Consider the following 19,050-nt stretch of genomic DNA (forward strand, 5'->3'; position numbering starts at 1 on the left):
TCTACCTCAATTAGCTCCCAGACTTTGTTTACCTTTAGTAGATTCTTCATCTTAATTTCCCACACCGTATAGTTCGTAGAGTTCAATATGGGGCACTTTATCGATGATGATCCTGTCTCTTTCTGTTTCGCAGTAACAACCGTAAGATCTCCCATAGTTTCAATTTTGTTTAGGCTCTGATACCACTTATTGAAACTAGCAACTCGAATGATGTATATGCGATTGACTTTATAAGAATCACTCTCTTATATTAGCTCAAGAAAAACTCAACTCAAAAACCTCAAGCATTCACAATCTCAATCTCACACACACACACGATCCATCCTTAACTCAATGGATCTATATATATAGCTAACAAGTAAATCCTAATCCTATTAGTAAAGACTTAATGTTATAGATAACTCCAAAACAACTTCTATCTTTATCTTGAATCACACTTGGATAAGGACTCCTTATAGCTTGCTCCGCAAGTCTCTATTCTTGTTTAATCATCTTCAAGCTTATTCCAACACACAGCCTCTGTTAAAAAAGATCTCACACTGATTCCAGCTGCTTATCATCACCGGAACATTAGTCTCGTTTCTTGTTATCATCACTGGTGGTTATCTATACGTTGTTCCTAACAATGACGCATTGCAGTTTAATACCTCTGTTACGGATAGTAAAGAATGTGACATATTCGATGGGAACTGGGTGGTTGATCGATGATGAGTGATGACTACCCTTTGTATAACGCGTCAGAATGTCCATTTTTTTCACTGCTTAGGGAACGGGCGTGGACACGAGGAGTATTTGAAGTGGAGATGGAAGCCTAAGCATTGTCATGTCCCGAGGTTCCAAGTGCGTGATGTGTTGGAGAGGTTGAGAAGCAAAAGGATAGTTTTTGTTGGAGATTCTTTGAGCAGAACGCAGTGGGAGTCTTTGATATGTATGTTTATCATGGGGTTGGATGATAAGAGTAGTGTTTATGAAGTCAATGGGAACAATATAACCAAAACGATACGGTTTTTGGGTGTGAGGTTTGGTTCTTTTAATCTTAAAGTTGAGTTCTACAGATAGGTCTTCTTGGTTCAGCATGGGAGGTTGCATTGGCACGCGCCTAAACGTGTTAAGTCGACGTTAAAGTTAGACGTTTTAGATGTTATCAACCAGGAGTGGAGCTCAGCGGATTATCTTATTTTCAATACTGGTCAATGGTAGGTGCCTGGGAAGCTTTTTGAAACGTGCGTAAGCTTCTCTTCAAAAACTTAAGAATGTTTTCTATAGTCTTTCTCCTGTTTTTGATTGTGTTTTGGAACGTCAGTGGTTGTTACTTTCAGGTTGGAAACTCATTGAGGCTTGGAATGTCGATTCCTGCAGCGTATAGAGTAGCATTAAAGACATGGGCGTCATGGATAATGACTACAATTGATCCAAACAAAACACATGTGTTAATTCGCACGTTTGAGCTATCGCATTGGGGATACAAAGCCAAACTCACTTAGCTCTTACCCCTTCTTGTTCTGCTTTTTCTTTGATTTAAGTTTCTTCTTGTTGTGGTGTAGTGATCATAGAGCATGCAATGTGACAAAGTATCCAGCCCCAGACACTGAAGGAAAGAGATAGAAGCATATTCTCTGAAATGACCAAAGAAGTAGTCAAGAACATGACGGTTACGGTTTTGGATGTAACTTCGATGTCACCTATTAGAAGCGATGGTCATGTCGGTTTATGGAGTGATAACCCGTTGGTACCTGATTGTAGTCATTGGTGTGTCTACCTGGAGTTCCCAATATCTGGAATGAAATCTTGCTCTTCTTCCTCTTTAGACAACAAGTATAATAACCTGACTCTCTTCAGGGGGACCTAACCTAACAGGGGTTACAAGTTTTGGTTAAGGTTACACAAAAGTGATTCTTACTTCATTCTTTCATTGTTTCTTCCTTAATTGTATTATTAATTGATTCGAAGAGGTTTTGTTCAAAGCTAAAACAGTACTCTTATGGTGTAAAATGATTTGATTACAAAAAATAAAAGAGACACAAATAATGACAAACGAGCAAAGTGTTGTCTTTTTTTGGGTGAGAAAGAGAGAAGAAACTACTTGTCTTTGCCGCCGAACATTCCCATCATATCCTTTCCGGAACCCATCTGTTTCATGAGACTTTGTAGACCGCCCATGCCACCAATCTGCTTGAGCATCTGAGGAGGGAGGACCTTGCTCATGTGCTGAGCGTTCATGTTTCTCGAGAGTGCGCTCATGTCTCCACTCTTTGGGATCTTGAGCCCTTTCATCTTGCTCCATATCTTTGCTAGCCTCTTGTACTCTTCCAACATCTCCATCACTTCTCTTACAAGCCTCCCTGACCCTCTCGCTATCCTCATCATCCTTGACTCGTTAAACACCTTCGGGTTCGAGCTGTCCAGTTCTTCACCAGTTAAGAAACAAACACCATCAGTTATTACTTATTACTTCTACTCTGGAAACTTTATCCAAATTATAAGAAAGTATTGCTCTCACCTTCGTTTGTCATAGAATCCATCATTGTCATGTATCGCTTTACCTTGGCTTGGCTTTCTTTCTCATGTCCTTTCGGCATCATATCAGCAGCACCTCCAGGAAGCATTGAGAAAACCTACGCACAGACCCAACACCTCAGGCTGATGATATATCACTCAACCAACCTTGTGCTCTTAAGCATAATAATAATTTGACGAGAGATTCTCTGACCTCCTTCAGTGGGCCCATGTTCAGTATGTTTTGGAACTGGTCGTACATAATTCTCAATGTGAAGGTACCCTGAGAGAGCTTTTCCAGAAGTTCAGGCTGTTGATTTTTAGGTACCACATCTTGTAGTTTATCCACGAATCCAGACCAATCACCCATTCCTGTTGTGCATAAAAAACGATTCCGAGTCAACAAACAGCTCATTGGGAGACTTCGATTACTCTCCTCCAATGCCATGGAGGTTACCTAAGAGACGGCTGACAAATGGTTTGACGTCAAACACTTCAAACTCATCCATATGCTCTCCTGTTCCGATGAATATCACAGGACTCTTTGTAGCTGCGACACTAACAAGATGAAAACGGATCACATTCAATTGTCCAACTGGATAAAACCTCAAGAAAGATTTTCAGACAATTTCCACTTCATAGAACGAGATTCAGTAGGTGAAAGATACTTACGCGCTAAGAGCACCACCACCCTTAGCATGGCCATCCATCTTAGTGATAATCACAGCTCCCACGGCAACACTTTGCTTAAATGCTTGAGCTTGGTCAAATGCAGCTTGACCAATACTGCTGTCCATGACAAATATAACAAGATCTGGTTTCTGCAAAATGAATAGACCATGATCAAGAAGACATCAACCAAGGAACAAACATAATACTTCAAGATTACAGAACATACCGTCGCTTCAGCAACTTGACGCATTTCTTCAAAGAGAGTAGCTTCTTGTTTATGGCGTCCACTGGTGTCAACAATAATAAGATCACAGTTTTCTTTCTTAAACGTATCAACCCCCTCCACAGCAATTTTCACAGGATCAGATTCCGTGTAGCTGCAAGAATCACAACCCAGCATTAGACTTTCTGTAATCACAATATGCCCTATAGAATATCTTCTTTTTTTCCATCTCCCTCTTTTACGGTCATTGACGTAAATAAGAAACTACAAAGAGGTCAAAAGGGCTTAGAGAAACTCATAAGTGGCACGCAGAGAAGCATGACGAAAACGCAAAAAGAAAGATATGTAAAGTAACCATAGTCCTTTACAATGCAGCCAGATTCATAAATCAAATCTCCATCCTAAATCAAACAATTTCATAGACTTCTCTTTGTTCCTTGAGTCTACCGTCACTTATGTATGTGAGCTACTATTCTACTGGAAAAACAAGTAACAAAGGTCATTCTCCATACCTTCCATAAAAGGGAATCCTAGCCTTGGTGGCATTCTGTTTGAGCTGATCGAAAGCACCAGCCCTGAAAGTATCGGCACACACCAGAGCCGGTTTGTACCCTTTCTTCTGATGGTAATAAGCATACTTGGTACACGTTGTGGTCTTACCAGCACCTAAACATTAACAGTCAACAAAACGTCTGAGAGTGAAATTACACATTCAATCTTTTATCTCAAGACCTCACCTTGTAACCCGACGAACATAACTACACTAGGTTTAGCCTTTTTGGGTGAAAATGCAGGCTTCCCTGGATCCAACATCTTACACAGTTCACTAAAGATCGCCTGAAAAGAAGAAACAATAAAACAATCGATTCAATAAATAATCAAATCCAATTTCATCAAATTCTTAAAAAAAAAAAAAACGAACCTGTTCAATGATCCGTCGCTTGTTGTGGCCAGCTGCTAGCTCCTCGAGGTTGACGATCTTCTTGATGTTGTTCTGCATCTCCCTCACAAGGGGGAAAGAAACATCGGAGTGGAGAAGGGCGCGAGTGATCTCTTTCAAACATTCATTCAGAGCCTTCTCGTCGATAATCGTCACATTGCTCATCTTCTGTAAGGCGCTGGCAATCTGCCCACCCAGCTCCGCTAAAACCATCTCCGCTGATGTGGTGATTCACGAAATCGAAACGAATCGGATTTGGGGAATTAGGGTTTAGGTTTTGATTCAGAGATTGTAAGGTTGGGAGAGAAGGAGAAGGAGAAGGAGAAGGAAGTCATTCTTGTTATTAATCCCTAAACCGGTGAAGATTATAGTTTAATGAGTCTGTAGAAACTTTAGAGGTCCAGTGGGTCACGTTAAAACAGTACTTATTTTAAAACTAAGGGCTAAGCGCTTACGTAACTGAATAGATTAATGGGCCATTTTAAATCGTATTTTATTATAATTTGTGACGAGATATTTTGTTGTGAAACTAGTAATTTAATAACTTTTTTAATATCAGAGACAAGTGTTACATAGACGCAGGTACATAAATACTAACCTACTAGATTAGATTAAGATCCGCAGAATAAACATTATATATAAAAATTATTTTATGTATTATATGTTCTTACATATTATGAAATAATAAATATATATTAAATTATTAAAAGTCAGTAACTATTACATATATAATTAAATTGGTGCGAACGTATAAATCAATTTTATTAATTCAAACATTTTTTTTAAAAAAATTGATAGGATATGTAATTAAATTTAAATGATATTAACATACATGGTATATTTTTAATATTAATGTCTATTTTTTTTTTAAATGATGCTTTCTACTCATATGTTTTTTTTATCATGTGTATTTTTAATAGCAAAAACTTTAAATTACTGATAACAAAATTTTCATTTTGGGATTAATAATTTTAGTAATTGATAATTTAAAAAAAATTATCAATGTTAGTTCAAAACTTTTATCAAAAAAAAATTATTCAAAGTAAATTTTGAAACTAAAATATTTATTTATTCAATATGGTTTATAGTTTAATTTAGAATGATATATATACATACATATTTTAAATCTTAATGATTAATTAAATTAGACTTTTATTTATTTGATTTTGTAATCATTTGTATTTTGTCATAACAAAAATTTTAAACCATAGATCGCAAAATTTGAATGTGAGACTTTAAACAGTTTTAGTAATTTATAGTCATTTTTTAAAAATTCAAAATATAAAATATACAGAAAAATCTAAATTTTTATAATATGGTTATTGTGTTTTTAAAAAAAATATTTTAATAGTTTTAAATTAAACAAATTTGATAGAAGATACATTTTTTTATCAGATCTTTATTATTCAAAATCATTAATTGTCATATATACTTTACCCACATTAGACAATTCCGCAATCTTTATTTAAAGAAATAATAAATGACATTAATAATGAATTTATGGTTAGTTTAATAAAAAGCTTATTATATAATTAGATGGACCAACCTATTTCTCTAATAATTCTAAGACTCATCCTAGTGATGACATGTGGTTACAAAAAGAAATTGTAATGTTTCACAAATAATATACAGGCGATTGAACCATAACTGGAAAACACACAAAAAAACATAACAAATATTTAAGGGTAAGTATACTATGAAGCCAAGAAGTACTAAAAAAGGGCAATACATCCGAAACAACTTTTATCATGCTTTATATGACCCAAAAAGTTATTTGTGCTAAATACGATTTTAATACGACTGTATTTAAGCATAAGTCACTTCACCAATTAAACAAGGACATGTGAATAATTTTTTTTTTGAAAAAATCAATGAAAACTAATTAATCATTAACATAATAATTAAAATCTTAACTCATTACAAAATCAAACGTCTCTATAAAGAACTCCATGTTTCCTATTCTCGAGGCATGATTTCAAAGGCCGGGTCATAATCTAGTTTAACATTAAAGCAACTAACTTTTTCGATGGTTTCAATTTTCAAACGGATAAATAATGGAAGAAGAATCTGTCTTGACTTTCGTATATCCGAACATTAGGAAACGTTTTTCATCACTACCAATATGAACTTGCGTGGGCATACGAACAAACCATTTTTTGGATACATGCAAAGTAAATAGATTCCAGTAGTGCATGGATACGTTAATCTAACGTATATAGTAAATCAATATATGTGTCATTTCTTTGTTAAACAATATGTGTAATGACTTCATAAATGATTCAGTTCATTTAGAATATATATTTTATAACTTTCCCAAAATATTAAGAGAACAGCGATAAGACTAAATAGCACGTATCACTCTATGACTGATCATTTCAATATAATGTCTACTATTTTTTTGAAACTTACAATGGTTCTTGTTTTTTATATAACTTATATAGATAGAAGAAATAATCTTATAGAATTTTAAATATAATTTTGGAAAATGACCAAATACAAAGAGTATCAGCTTATTTCTATTAAAATTTGAAAAATTGCCACAAGGTAATCCCATTTCAAAGATGACTGCAGTAGTTTTACAATAAATATGAAACTAATATTGTCTTTTACTGTTAAGTTAGATAGTCAAGTTAAAATGTAACTAGTTTTAATATATACATTTATTTTAAGTAGTTCACTGTAAATATAAAATGGGCGTCACTAAAATTTTAAGAAAATTTTGGTCAATTTTGTTTAAAAAATTATTTTTTAGAACTTTAGTAGTCATCCACTTACATACTTGATGTGTATTTCAAAATTAAATAAAGAATCTCAAAATAATAAATGTTTACAGATTCTGTATTTGGCTAGTCTTATCAAATATATACAAAACAAGTATTAATATCTAAGCAAGTATAGTAGTTAATATCATAGTCAAAACAAAAATATATTATCATACATCTTTTCTGCCAACTCACCATTTAAGTTGTAAGCCACGCAGATTAAGGAATATATAGTTATATTTGTTACCTTATGCTCTTAAATTCGTAACGTTTATGCTAGGCTGTATTTCAACTGAACTCTCCTTTATTTACAGAAATTAGGTACATAGTTCAAAACAATCATCACTAATAAAAATCACTTTTCATTGTCTTACAAGTGTCAAAATTTTTAAGATTCCATATTTCATCGTTTTTGCTCACACATATCACCATGTCCTCATATCTTTATATAACAACAGAATTAATGAACATCTCCGAACAACCCAAAGAGAAAATCTATCATCCCTAAACACACGAGATATATAGATATGGAGACTGTAGTGGTGATTGTGGGAGCTGGACCAGCTGGTTTAGCAACATCAGTTTGTCTAAACCAACACTCAATCCCAAACTTGATCTTAGAGAAAGAAGACATATATGCATCACTTTGGAAGAAACGAGCCTACGACCGTCTCAAACTTCACTTAGCCAAAAACTTCTGTCAGCTGCCTTTCATGCCGCATGGTCCCGATGTTCCAACCTTCATGCCCAAAGAATTTTTCATCGATTACCTTGACGCTTATGTCACCCGTTTTGACATAAACCCTAGATATAACCGAACTGTGAAGTTCTCAATGTTTGACATGTCTAACAACAAGTGGAGGGTAGAGGCTGAAAACACAGTGACCGGAGCAATCGAAGTGTACTGGTCGGAGTTTGTCGTGGTCGCAACGGGAGAGAACGGTGAAAGATACATTCCTGAGGTAAAAGGACTTAATAATTTCTGTGGTGAGGTTGTGCATTCCAGTATGTACAAGTCCGGACGTGACTACAAAAATAAAAATGTTCTCGTAGTCGGGGGAGGAAACTCCGGGATGGAAATAAGCTTTGATCTAAATAACTACGATGCTAATACCGCCGTTCTCATTAGAACTCCGGTAAGTATTAATTCATTAATGTTTCTTTGGTTTTTTAATTATTATTTTTGAATGCATGAACGTTAAAGCTGCAAACTTCTCTTGCATGTCAAAATGCTGTTTAGATTTTTCCTAATTCAGTGAAAAATAATTACTTATATGCCTCCCAATGTGTTACAAATAAGCCTCCCAATGTGTTACAAAAAGGCATCCCAATGATAATTGATACTTTGTCCATTTATGTTTTTAAATCGTCTGGATTACTGATAGTGTTGATGGTATGACCTTTGGCTAGCTTAGTAGCTTAGTACAATTTATATATCAATATATTTGGTTCTTCAGCTTTAACAAAAAAATCTTAATTTTCTAAAAAATAATAAACGCTTAACATATGCTTAATATTGTTAAGTTTTTGTTTGGTATGATTTGTCATATTATTAAATTCTTTCTCTAAATCTATACAGAGACATATATTGACCAAAGTGGAAGTATACGTGGGGATGTTACTGTTGAAATATTTCCCGGTGAGAATGGTTGACACATTAGTGATGATGATGTCTAAGGCAAGATTATTTATATACGGAGATCCCTCCAAGTACGGGCTCATCCGACCAAACCAAGGTCCGTTTGCCACAAAATTCTTGACCGGGAGAACTCCAGTCATTGATGTGGGGACTGTCCGAAAAATTCACGAAGGCAAGATTCAGGTACCTTCCATTGTCCATCAAGTTTATATTCATCTTTGTTAATTCGGTTGCACAAGAAATACTTAATTTTAAATAATTCAATAACCATAAAACTCAATATATATACATATATATGAAAAGGAAGTATTGATATATTAAAACTGAAAGTGAAGAAAAAGGTATTTTATAAAGGAGAATGGAAAAACAAAAAATATAAAATGTAATGTAACTTTATGTATAAATATTTCAGAAAACGAAACATGACTAACCATGAAAGTTTTATCTTCTATATTTTTCATATCGTAAAAATGAAAACCTTTATTTCTGGAAAATTTATACTTTTCCATATCATCAAAATAAATATGTTTATTTCCTAATAAACTTTTATCACTACTTTGTGTATATTTTCGATAAAACATTATCACTGTATTATGTATATTTTCCTATAAAATGTGATCACTAACTATTGTTTTTTTTTTAAAAAGGGCATTCACTAACTATTGTTGCACTATTAGGTTATCAATGGTGGCATAAGAAGCATCGAAGGCAAGACCTTGACGTTTGAAAATGGACTGAGACAAGATTTTGATGTCATTGTGTTTGCGACTGGTTACAAAAGCTCTGTTTGCAATTGGTTAAAGGTACCCCTCCCCTCCCCCCCCCCCCCCCCCCCCCCCCCCCCCCCCCCCCCCATATAAAAAAACAATCTACACAAAACAAATTAAAACCAATTTAATGTAACTGATTGAATAAAATGATAATGGTTATGTGTTTTGTAAAACTATAAACACTAGAACTATGAGTACGTGATGCGGGATGATGGCTTCCCCAAAAACCCAATGCCAGATCATTGGAAAGGAGAGAAAAATCTCTATTGTGCTGGATTTTCGCGGAAGGGAATCGCTGGAGCCGCTCAAGATGCGATGTCTGTCGCCCAAGACATCAAATCTATTTTGGAAACGGCCAGATATTAAGGAATTCTCAAAAACAACTACCAGAAAGATTGGATTACAATGTACACTTATACTAGGTGAATCACCGCGTATACACAGAAATTAATATTTAGAAAAAAATAATTTGTGATAGTTATTTATATTTATTTTGTTTTTGTTTTTGTTTTGTTTTATATTTTATATTATTTTAACTAAATCAGTAATTTATGAGTTATTGAGTTAAGATATGTTAATGTACTTGATTTTGCAGAATATTCAACTTTGCTATGATATGTTCCTAAAATTCTAGTTTGATTTTAATATACTGTAGTTAGTTTGTTGTTGTTTGTATGGTTATTTTAATTAAAATTTTGTATTTTGTTTACTTTTCTTTATTATTGGGTTTGTGAATCTTCAAACACATAAATCACTTATAAATTTTATAAACTAATAAAATTCCGAAATTGAAAAATATTGTTTAAGACACGTTTAAAATTGCATCATTTAAAATATAACTTAACATTTAAAAGTTTTTTTGGGTAAAATTAACATTTAAAAGTTACACATAAACATAAATTCAATTAAATCTACTTGATGTTTTAGAAAATTTCCATACAAACAACATATTTGGTGGAGTAACAAACTTTATTTACTAATCCACAAACTATCCAAACCCACTTACACGACCGGACCCAGTCCGGATCTCTAAATCTCCAAATCCGTCCTTCTCAAACATCACTCTCATGATCTCAATCTCCATCTCTCATCACCATTTCTAAAAAAACACTTTTAAATCAAGTGCCATTCATCTAATCCCTTCCATATTACTCCTTTTTCATCTACTCCAACCCAATTCACAACCCTAAGAACCCATATTTTAAATTCTTCATTTTTATCAAAATTTCTCCATCCCATAATCCAAATCCAAATACAAAAAATCTTCAAACCTTACAAATGTTTTTTTTTTCTAATCCCAAATCGATCAATTACTCATCATTCTCAATCAATTTTCTCTCATATAAAATAGTCTCACCTTCACTGTACAAAATATCCGATGATGAAAAAAAAAAGTATTACTAGTACAACTAAAATTAGTATAACTAGTACAACTAGAACCTATATAACCAGTATAACTAGTATAATTAGAACAACTATAACGTGTGCAACTAGTAAAACTTTACAATTAATATGGTTATATTAGGTTTTTGTTTTCAGTGTGCGAATGATGTTATAGAAGAGGATGATCTAGAACCAATGTAAAGGTTGGTCAAATCTTCCCCTAAATGAGTTTGTCAAATATGTTAAAATATTGTTTTATATAATATTTATTTGGATAATGATATGTTTTACTAGTTGTACTAGTTTTGTAAAAAAATCATTTTCATATTTTTTGCTCTCAAAGCCAAAAGGCAACTCACTACAAGAAAACATCAAGGATTCTGAGGGAAAAAATCGTCGGAATTTCGTCGGAATATCGTTATTCCGACGAAATTCCGACGAAACACGTCGTCGGAAATAATTCCTCGGAATTTCTTTTTTCCTCTGAAATCCCTCGGAATTTTCCGACGGAATTCCGAGGAAATAAATTTCCGAGGAAATTCCGAGGATCTCTTGTTTGTCGGAAAAGTCCTCGGAATATACCGAGGTAGAACTTCGTCGGGATAATTCCTCGGACGGAAGTTCATCGATCGATGCGTGTTTGGACATATATACATCGATCGATAGGAGTATACGGACGGACTTTTTCCTCGGTTTATTCCGAGGAACTGTTCCCTCGGTATATTCCGAGGGATCCGTTCCTCGGAATTTTCCGAGGGAGTTGTCCCTCGGAAAATTCCGAGGGAAATGTCCCTCGCTATATTTTTTAAAAAAACGGATCGATCGATGCGTTTTTGTTCAAAAACGCATCGATCGATCTAGTGAAAAATATAATTAGTTTCCTCGGAATGTAAAAAATATTAATTTTTTTGAAAAAATAAAATTTCTGAAATTTAAATTCGAAAATATGAAATTAAAAGTTAAATTGAAATCATATTAATTAATATTCAAAGTTTCACAAATAAAAATAAAACATTCCGAGATTGGGGAAAAAAAAAACTACGGGTCTGGCACGTCCGGGAACACCTCGTTCGGGTACATCCTCTGCATCATCTCCATCATTTGCTGGTTCAGCCTCCTCTGTGCCTCATAGCCCGCCTGTTGAGCCGCCATCTGGGTCTCCAACAAAGATATTCGATCATCTTTGTCCTTCAACTGAGCCGTAAGTACTTCTGGATCAACAAAGGGCGGTGGTGCAGAAGAAGGAGGAACCGACCGGGTGCGACGACCCAAACCGAACAAACGTCCCTTCTTCTTTGGAACCGACTGAATAGAAAAAAAGCCAAATTTAGAAATTTAAACCAAGAAATAAATGAATTGAACTTTAAAAAAAAAAGAACTTACGGATTCAACGATTTCGTTGATTCGAAACCGGGACAAGTTGGTCGAAGCCGTCGAAGCGTCATCCTCGGTTTGAAGCTGAGACACTTCGTCTACCACCTGAGTTTGGACCAGGTCGACCACGTCCCTCACAAGACCGTCATCAATCTGGCCGGTCTTCTTGTTGGTATACGCCCTCCTCATTAGGGCGAGATCATCGACCGGCTCGCCATCATTTTCTTCCGCCTTGAAAAAAACATAAAATTAAAGAAACATTAGAAATTAGAAGAAATGCACAATAAATTTAAATTCTGAAACTCAAATAATTGAAGAAAAAGCGGTTGAACTTACCATGCGATCTCCGAGAGTGGCAATAGATTGAGCACCCAAGTTATGCTTGTAGATGCCCTTCCCTTTACGGTCGCTCCTGCGGTTGGTGGAGTTGGTGGAAGAAGTTTCTTTCGTCTCCTCCTTATCCCAATGCGCACACAACTCCTTCCAGACCGTGTCGTTCATCGACTTTGGGACCTTTTAAAAAAAAAGAAAAAGTTTAATAAATTAAAAAATAGTTTAATAAATTAAAAAATTGTTTAATAAATTAAATCGAACCTTATTGATTTCCCACTTCTTCTTCCACTCGTGGATCTGCTTCCCATAGTTGTCCATTACTTTATGGACGAAGTGGTGATAGATAAAGAGCGTCTCATCGGAATTCCAGTTGAACTCTTGCTGAAAAAAAACACAATTAGTAGAAAATTTATATTAAAGATTAAAAATATAAGTAAAAAATTAGAATACTTACCGCAAACTGACGAAACCACAGAACCTGCTTGTCGGTTGGGAAGTGAGTGAAAGTCGGATGTCCACTGTCGAGGGCCGAGTACATCATACGGTTGATCCATGCGCTGATCCCGTTCCCGGATTGGTTGAACCTTATTAAAAGAATAAACGGTTAATAATGAATCCAAATTTAAAGAAAAAAAATGTTTAATTACCATGTTTGACCCCGTCCATGTGGATACGGAGTGAGATACGGAAGATGGTCACTATACCTTGTAAAGTGGGATCGATCGATCCCCCTTGTCGAACTCAATATATATCTTTTAAAAAATTTACAATTTTAAGGGCATTCCTGCCATTTTGGAAAAAACTAGTCTAATAGGACATAAAGTAGTATAGATTAGTCTAAAGGGACATAGTTACCATTTTTTTGCTCTAAAAAAACAGATTTCCCTAGAAAATTTATCTCTCTAGAAAAAGAGACAACTCAAAATAAAGTGTTTTTAATTTATTACCTAACAATTTTACCAGCTGGATTTTCTTCTTTTCTTTTTTCCCTCAAATTATATATTTCATTTTCATCTTCTTATTCTCATGATATTTAAGATGGTTTTGAATACACTTTCATTAATGGTAATATAGTCATTTTGCACTACATTGGTCCATATTGATTTGTTTTGGTCTATTGAGAATCTTTTGGAACCTTGTGGTCCATTTTAGATTAAAGTTATACCTAAAACACAAGATATATATGGATACTGTATTGGTGATTGTGGGAGCTGGGCCAATGGTAGAACCATCGGTTTGTCTAAACCAACACTCAATCTCAAACGTGATCCTCGAGAAAGAAGACATCAATGCATCACTTTGAAAGAAATGAGCTTACGATCATTTCAAACTTCACTTAGCTACAAACTTTTGCAAGCTTCCTTTCATGATGTACGGTCCCAATGTTCCAATATTCATGTCCAAAGATGTTTCCATTGACTACCTTAACAGTAGGTCTGGGAATTTTATCCGGACCCGTAAATCCGAACCAGAACGGGCTCGAAAATCCGAACCGGAACGGACTGAAATTACCGGTCTCGAAACTGAACCAAAAATTTATAAGTATCTATATGGGTCCAAAATTGTTCTACCGAAAGAACCGGATCCGAGAAAACCCGATCTGAATATACCCGCACCCGAAAAAACCCTATCCAACCCAATAAGACCGATTCATATCGACCTAAAAATATGAATATCCAAAACTTAAATTTCATGGATTCTATTATCTATATTTTAGTTTATGATTTAATTGAAATGTGTTTTTGTTAGAAATCTTTATTATCATTTTATAACGTTTTCAAGTAATATGAAATTTTAATTGTCAAATTACAGTTTAAATGTTTAATTTTAATTTTAATTATATTTTTTTTTTGGTTATTTTGTAAAATTATAAATAAATATGAGGGGGGGGGGGGGGGGGGGGGTTGGCTAAATTTTGATGGAATTCAGGTATTTCGGATCTATTTCGTATCATAAATTGCCAAACCCGACCCGAACCAGTAGGCCTGGGTTCGCGGGTCAACCCGCCCCGCACGACCCGCTAACCCGCAGATCGTTTCTTTTTTTTAGTTAAAATTTCGACCCGCTCAACCCGCAAAGAAATAAACTAATACCCGCACCCGCCCCGCTTTATTTTGCGGGTAACCCGCGGATTATATTTTTAATTAAAAAATAATAATTTAATTAGTTTTTCTATAAAATAATATATTTATAGGTAATTTTTTATATTATTTTTTAAAAATTTAATTATTTTTTTAAAAAATAAATTATTTTTCTAAAAAAATCAAATTTTTCAAAAAAAAAAGATTTTTTTATATTTTATTTTATTTTGCGGGTTGGCGGGTATCCGCAAATCAAAATCCACCAACCCGCACCCGCCCCGCAAAAAATAGTCTTAACCCGCACCCGCGACTTGATTTTTTCAAAACTCTCGACCCGCACCCGCCCCGCGGGCTTTGATTTAAATTCCCAGGCCTACGAACCAGCTATGGACCCGAGAGTTAAAGGTATTTTATAGTTATTTTTATTATAGACCCGAACTGACCCAAACCTGAAATGCACATGCCCGAACCCGAACCAAATATTTCCAAGTGACGTGACTAGCATTTTAAAGGCTCAAGGCAAAAAAATAATAATATTTTACAATAACGTTTATGAAAATATAATAAATATACCAACAAAAATATATAAAAACTTTTTATATACATTAATTTTAGTGAATGAACAAAATTATAGTAGTAAAAATTTATCATAAAATTATATAGGTGATTGTTAACATCTTCATTAATTTTGTATGTTGATTGAAATATATACAATGTAGATGTAAAGTTACCTATATACTTTTATAATAAATTTTTACTATTATATTTTTTTTTCTTTACTAAATATATATAATTTTACTATTATAGAACTTTGAATTTATTTTTATTGGTGTATTAAATACATTATTATAAATATATATATATATTTTTTTGACTGAAACATTATTATAAATATTTTACAGTAAAATTTTAACATTTTTTCCTTAAGTCCCTAAAATAATAGAAACACCAATGCAGTCCGCATTCACAAGTACCATTTTGTATTGGCTTCAAGTGGCAAAATATATAAAATTCCATATTTCAACGTTTTCACTCATACATATCAGCAATTCCTCGTAATATATATATAGTAACGTAATGAACAACTCCCAGGAAGTAACACAAGAAAAAATCTATCAAACATAAAACAATAAATTTATATGGAGACTGTAATAGCAGTGATTGTCTAAACCAACACTCATTTCCATATCACTTATAAAAACCATTTTCAATTGTCTTACAGGTTTCAAAATATAAGAAGATACTGTATTCATCGCTTTTGCTCATACATATAACCATGTCTTCATATATAATTTATATAACAACAACACAATTGATGAACATCTCTCAGTAACACAAGATACATATGGAGACTGTAATGATGATTGTGGGAGCTTGGCCAGACGGTTGCAACATCTGTTTCTTTAAACCAACACTCAATCGCAAACGTGATCCTCGAGAAAGAAGACATCTATGCATCACTTGGGAAAAAATGAGCTTATGATCATCTCAAACTTCACTTAGCTAAAAAAATTTGCGAGCTTTCTTTCATGATGCACGGTCCCAATGTTCCAATCTTCATGCCCAAAGAACATTTCATCAACTAGCTTTACACCTACAAAGTGACGTACGTGTCGAGTATTTTACGGGCTTAAGATAAACATATTAATATTTTACTACAAACTTCTTATAAAAATCTAATTAATATACCAATAAAAATATATAAAACCATTTTATATGCACTAGTTTTAGCGAAGAGATAAAATTATATTAGTAAGAAAGTTATCATAAAATTATATAGGTGATTGCGAACATCTCCATCATTTATATATGTTAACTGAAATATATACAGTTTACATGTCAAGTTTTTTTGTTTGAGCAACATGTCAGGTCATAAGTGATAAACTAATATAAAAATGTAAAAATAAAATATTAACCAATAAAATATTTGCTAAAATATGGACAAAACAAAAGAAAATATTAGTAAAAAGTCATCAAGTGTTTAGCCATACATCCATTTTCATTTCTCTTCTCGTGCGACCTAACTCTCACACTTGTTTGTTTTTTTTATTTAACATTAAAGCAACTAACTTTTTCAATGGTTTTAATTTTCAAACGGATAAGCTGTAGAGGAAGAATCTGTTTCCACTTTCCTATATCCGAACATTAGGAAACGTTTTTCATCACTACCAATCTGAACTTGCGTGGGCACACGAAGAAACCATTTTTGGATACATGAAAAGTAAATAGATTCCAGTAGTGCATGGACACGTTCATCTAACGTATATAGTAAATCAATATGTGTCATTTCTTTCTTAAACAATATGTGTAATGACTTCATAAATGATGCAGTTCATTTTGAATATATATTTTATAACTTTCCCAAAATATTAAGAGAACAGCGATAAGACTAAATAACACGTATCACTCTATGACTGATCATTTCAATATAATGTCTGCTCTTTTTTTTTGAAACTTATAATAGTTCTTGTTTTTAATATAACTTATTTAGATAGAAGAAATAATCTTATAGAATTTTAAATATAATTTTGGAAAATGACCAAATACAATAAATATATATCTATTTCTATTGAAGATTGAAAAATGCTACAAGGTAAAAACCCTGTATGTAATCGGATTTTAAAGATGACTGTAGTAGTTTTACAACAAATATGACACTAATATCGTCTTTTACCGCGAATTTAGATAATCAAGTTAATTTGTAACTATTTTAAACATATGCATTTATTTTTAATTAGTTCACTGTAAATATAAAATAATGGGTGTCAGTAAAATTTTAAGAAAATTTGGTCAATTTTGTTTAAAAATTATTTTTTAGAACTTTAGTAGTCATCCACTTACATACTTGATTTGTATTTCAAAATTAAATAAAGAATCTCAAAATAATAAATGTTTTCAGAGTCTGTATTGGCTAGTCTTATCAAATATATACAAAACATGTATTAATATCTAAGCAATTATAGTAGTTAATATCATAATCAAAAATGTTAAAATAAAATAGCATAGTCAAAACAGAAATACATTATCATATATCTTCTCTGCCAACTCACCATTTAAATTGTACGCCACCCAGATTAAGGAACATATGGTTATATTTGTTACCTTATCCTCTTAAATACGTAACGTTTATGCTAGGCTGTTTTTAACCTGAACTCTCCTTTATTTACAGAAATTAGGTACATAGTTTCAAAACATTCAGCACTAATAAAAACCACTTTGCATTTTCTTACAAGTGTCACAATTTTTAAGATTCCTTATTTCCTCGTTCTTGCTCACACATATCACCATGTCCTCATATCTCTATATAACAACAGAATAAATGAACATCTCCGAACAATCCAAAGAGAAAATCTATCATACCTAAATACACGAGATATATAGATATGGAGACTGTAGTGGTGATTGTGGGAGCTGGACCAGCTGGTTTAGCAACATCTGTTTGTCTAAACCAACACTCAATCCCAAATGTGATCCTCGAGAAAGAAGACATCTATGCATCACTTCGGAAGAAATGAGTTTATGATCATCTCAAACTTCACTTAGCTAAAACATTTGCGAGCTTCCTTTCATGATGCACGGTCCCAATGTTCCAATCTTCATGCCCAAAGAACTTTTCATCAACTAACTTTACTACACCTACAAAGTGACGTACGTGTCTAGCATTTTACGGGATCAAAACAAACATATTAATATTTTATTACAAACTTTTTAGGAAAATCTAACTAATATACCAATAAAAATATATAAAACCATTTTATATGCACTAGTTTTAGCGAAAAGATAAAATTATATTAGTAAGAAAATTATCATAAAATTATATTGGTGATTGCGAACATCTTCATCATATATACATGTTAACTGAAATATATACAGTTTACATGTCAAGTTATAAGTGATAAATTAATATAAAAATGTAAAAAGAAAATATTAACTAATAAAATATTTTCTAAAATATGGAAAAAACAAAAGAATATATTCGTAAAAAGTCATCAAATGTCTAGCCGTACATCCATTTTCATTTCTCTTCTCGTGCGACCTAACTCTCACACTTGTTTGTTTCTTTTATTTAACATTAAAGCAACTAACTTTTTCGATGGTTTCAATTTTCAAACGGATAAATTGTAGAAGAAGAATCTGTTTCGACTTTCGTATATCCGAACATTAGGAGACGTTTTTCATCACTACCAATCTGAACTTGCGTGGGTATACGAAGAAACCATTATTTGGATACATGCAAAGTAAATCAATATGTGTCATTTCTTTGTTAAACAATATGTGTAATGACTTCATAAATGATGCAGTTCATTTTGAATATATATTTTATAACTTTCCCAAAATATTAAGAGAACAGCGATAAGACTAAATAACACGTATCAC

General features: G+C 33.2%; 3 protein-coding genes across 3 annotated transcripts; 2 read left to right on the plus strand and 1 right to left on the minus strand.

Moving 5' to 3' along the window:
• Positions 1-87: 87 nt before the first annotated feature.
• LOC106382082 (protein trichome berefringence-like 7) lies at positions 88-2,070 on the plus strand. The gene is given in 5 exon segments (XM_048759570.1): positions 88-141; positions 517-702; positions 705-751; positions 753-1,223; positions 1,304-2,070. Coding segments are annotated over 5 exon segments (939 nt in total). The 3' UTR covers positions 1,485-2,070.
• On the minus strand, positions 1,891-4,678 carry LOC106382081 (signal recognition particle 54 kDa protein 3). Its single transcript, XM_048760632.1, has 9 exons — positions 4,314-4,678; positions 4,129-4,228; positions 3,904-4,057; positions 3,395-3,545; positions 3,169-3,317; positions 2,954-3,054; positions 2,711-2,868; positions 2,501-2,615; positions 1,891-2,408 (listed from the first exon to the last, which is right to left on the minus strand). The coding sequence occupies exons 1-9, from the start codon at positions 4,542-4,544 to the stop codon at positions 2,080-2,082; spliced, it is 1,488 nt and encodes a 495-aa protein (XP_048616589.1). The 5' UTR covers positions 4,545-4,678; the 3' UTR covers positions 1,891-2,079.
• Positions 4,679-7,591: 2,913 nt separating this feature from the next.
• On the plus strand, positions 7,592-11,111 carry LOC106379806 (probable indole-3-pyruvate monooxygenase YUCCA10). Its single transcript, XM_013819674.3, has 4 exons — positions 7,592-8,229; positions 8,673-8,915; positions 9,410-9,535; positions 9,689-11,111. The coding sequence occupies exons 1-4, from the start codon at positions 7,621-7,623 to the stop codon at positions 9,866-9,868; spliced, it is 1,158 nt and encodes a 385-aa protein (XP_013675128.2). The 5' UTR covers positions 7,592-7,620; the 3' UTR covers positions 9,869-11,111.
• The last annotated feature ends 7,939 nt before the right edge of the window (positions 11,112-19,050 follow it).

This window comes from Brassica napus, chromosome C6 (assembly GCF_020379485.1).
Source record: "Brassica napus cultivar Da-Ae chromosome C6, Da-Ae, whole genome shotgun sequence".
Taxonomy (NCBI): domain Eukaryota; kingdom Viridiplantae; phylum Streptophyta; class Magnoliopsida; order Brassicales; family Brassicaceae; genus Brassica; species Brassica napus.